At 64.2% G+C, this 1,607-nt stretch overlaps 1 protein-coding gene across 1 annotated transcript in view; it reads left to right on the top strand.

Moving 5' to 3' along the window:
* CFAP46 (cilia and flagella associated protein 46) overlaps positions 1–1,607 on the top strand; it is a 52,853-nt gene that overhangs the window by 39,540 nt on the left and 11,706 nt on the right. Inside the window, exons 41-42 of the mRNA XM_015572532.1 lie at positions 6–123; positions 1,548–1,607. The exon at positions 1,548–1,607 is cut by the window's right edge and continues 10 nt beyond it. Of these exons, the coding sequence (XP_015428018.1) occupies positions 6–123; positions 1,548–1,607 (178 nt within the window). The remainder of the gene's footprint in view (positions 1–5; positions 124–1,547) is intronic.

A 1,607-nucleotide genomic window follows, 5' to 3' on the forward strand; every position in this document is an offset into this window, starting at 1 on the left:
CTGAGCGTCACCTGTGTGGAGATCCGCGCGCGGCTCCTGGGCCTGGTGGGCAGGGCCTTGCGCCTGCTGGCCATGCAGGTGGACCCCGTGCGCCCCATATTCTACTGGGAGGAGAGCCTCCTGGTACGTGCCCCCGCTTCTAGCTTGGTGCCAACCCACTGTCTGTGCTCCAACAACGCAAACAAAGCCTTTCAAACGCCCCTGCTCGCAGCACCAGGACATGAACTGGGCCTCAGATTGTCCTCAGTTAAGAAGGGTGGTGTGGCTGGAGGCAGGGAGAAAAGGCGGGACCCCTGGGGCAGGAGAGAAAGGCGGACCTCCGAGAACAGACAATGGACGAGAGCCGTCTGTCCCTTTATAAAGTGGAGGTGGGGGAGAGGGGCGCACATGGGGGGTCCCCGCCCCAAACATGATCCCGGCTCACGGTACCCCCCCCCCGACTTCAGCAGCTCCCCCCCCGACAGTCTGGAGTTGCCTGGGTGCAGGTGCTAGGCACACGGTCCAGGGAAGCCCAAGCGAGCGCTGAGCCCCGCCCACCGCCGCGTGGTCATGCAGGCCCCCCTTCTCTCCAGCCCCTGGCGAGGCTGCCCAGCAGCTCAGCGCCCGTGGGTGCACACGACCCCTTAGTAGGAACTGGGCACAGCGCTGCCACGCAGGTCACCGTCCTAAATGCCTCTGCAGAGGCCCTTCCTCTACCCCTGGGGCAGCCAGGCTGGGCCCCACACCCGGTCCCTTAGGAGGAACCCTCTGGCCCCAGGCAGATGGCTCCGCACCCGTGTGATTTGGACCTGGTGCCCCTGCCTCCCTGTCCAGCCTGGTACACAGGCCCTGTCAGCCCCTGTGGGCTCTCTGTCCCTACGACCTAGGGTCGGACTCACATTTGGGTGAACTGGTGAAGTCTGGCCCCTTGTTCAACTGGCATTTGTTGAGCACCTGCACAGGCGGCCTAAGCCAGGTGGAGGTAGACCCACGTCCCTTGTCCACACTGGGGCCTTGGCTGTGAAATGGCACTCACAGCCCCCGGGGAGGGCTGTCAGGAAAACGTGCACTCATTCTCAGATGGCCAGGCAGGGCTTTCAAGAAATCCACCCACCACGATCCAGCTCCTTCCCAGCCCAGGTCACCCTGGCCCTGCCTGCCATGACCCCACAAACCCAGGGCTCCCCTCAACCCAAGTCCGCTTGGGCCTACTGCATCCCAAAGAACCCCATTAGGTGGCTTGTTCTACAGACAAGCTGGCACAAGTCTCATGGTCCCCTGCTCCCCGGGGCAGGCGGGCACCTGACTCACTGGGTCACAGCTGCACAGGGCTGCTGGGTACTGCGGCCCAGGGAGCCTGGATTTCCGGACTGAAGGGAAGTGGGTACGGCATGCGACCGATCGAGGCCTGTGCCGCCCGGGCTCGCTTCTCCAGAGGTGCTCCCCGTCGGCTGCACCTGCCAGCTGGGCCCTCTCGGGGGATCCTGCAGAGTCGCCTGACCCACAGGCACTTCTGGGGCTGGGCGGTGTCTCGACAAATGCCAGCTGACTGGAGGCATGTCCCCTAGATGGGAACAGAGCACAGCAGCCTCAAGTATCTGGTGATAACCCCGGACGAGGTGGACAGC

The sequence above is a fragment of the Myotis davidii genome, unplaced genomic scaffold, assembly GCF_000327345.1.
Source record: "Myotis davidii unplaced genomic scaffold, ASM32734v1 scaffold72, whole genome shotgun sequence".
In the NCBI taxonomy this organism is placed as follows: domain Eukaryota; kingdom Metazoa; phylum Chordata; class Mammalia; order Chiroptera; family Vespertilionidae; genus Myotis; species Myotis davidii.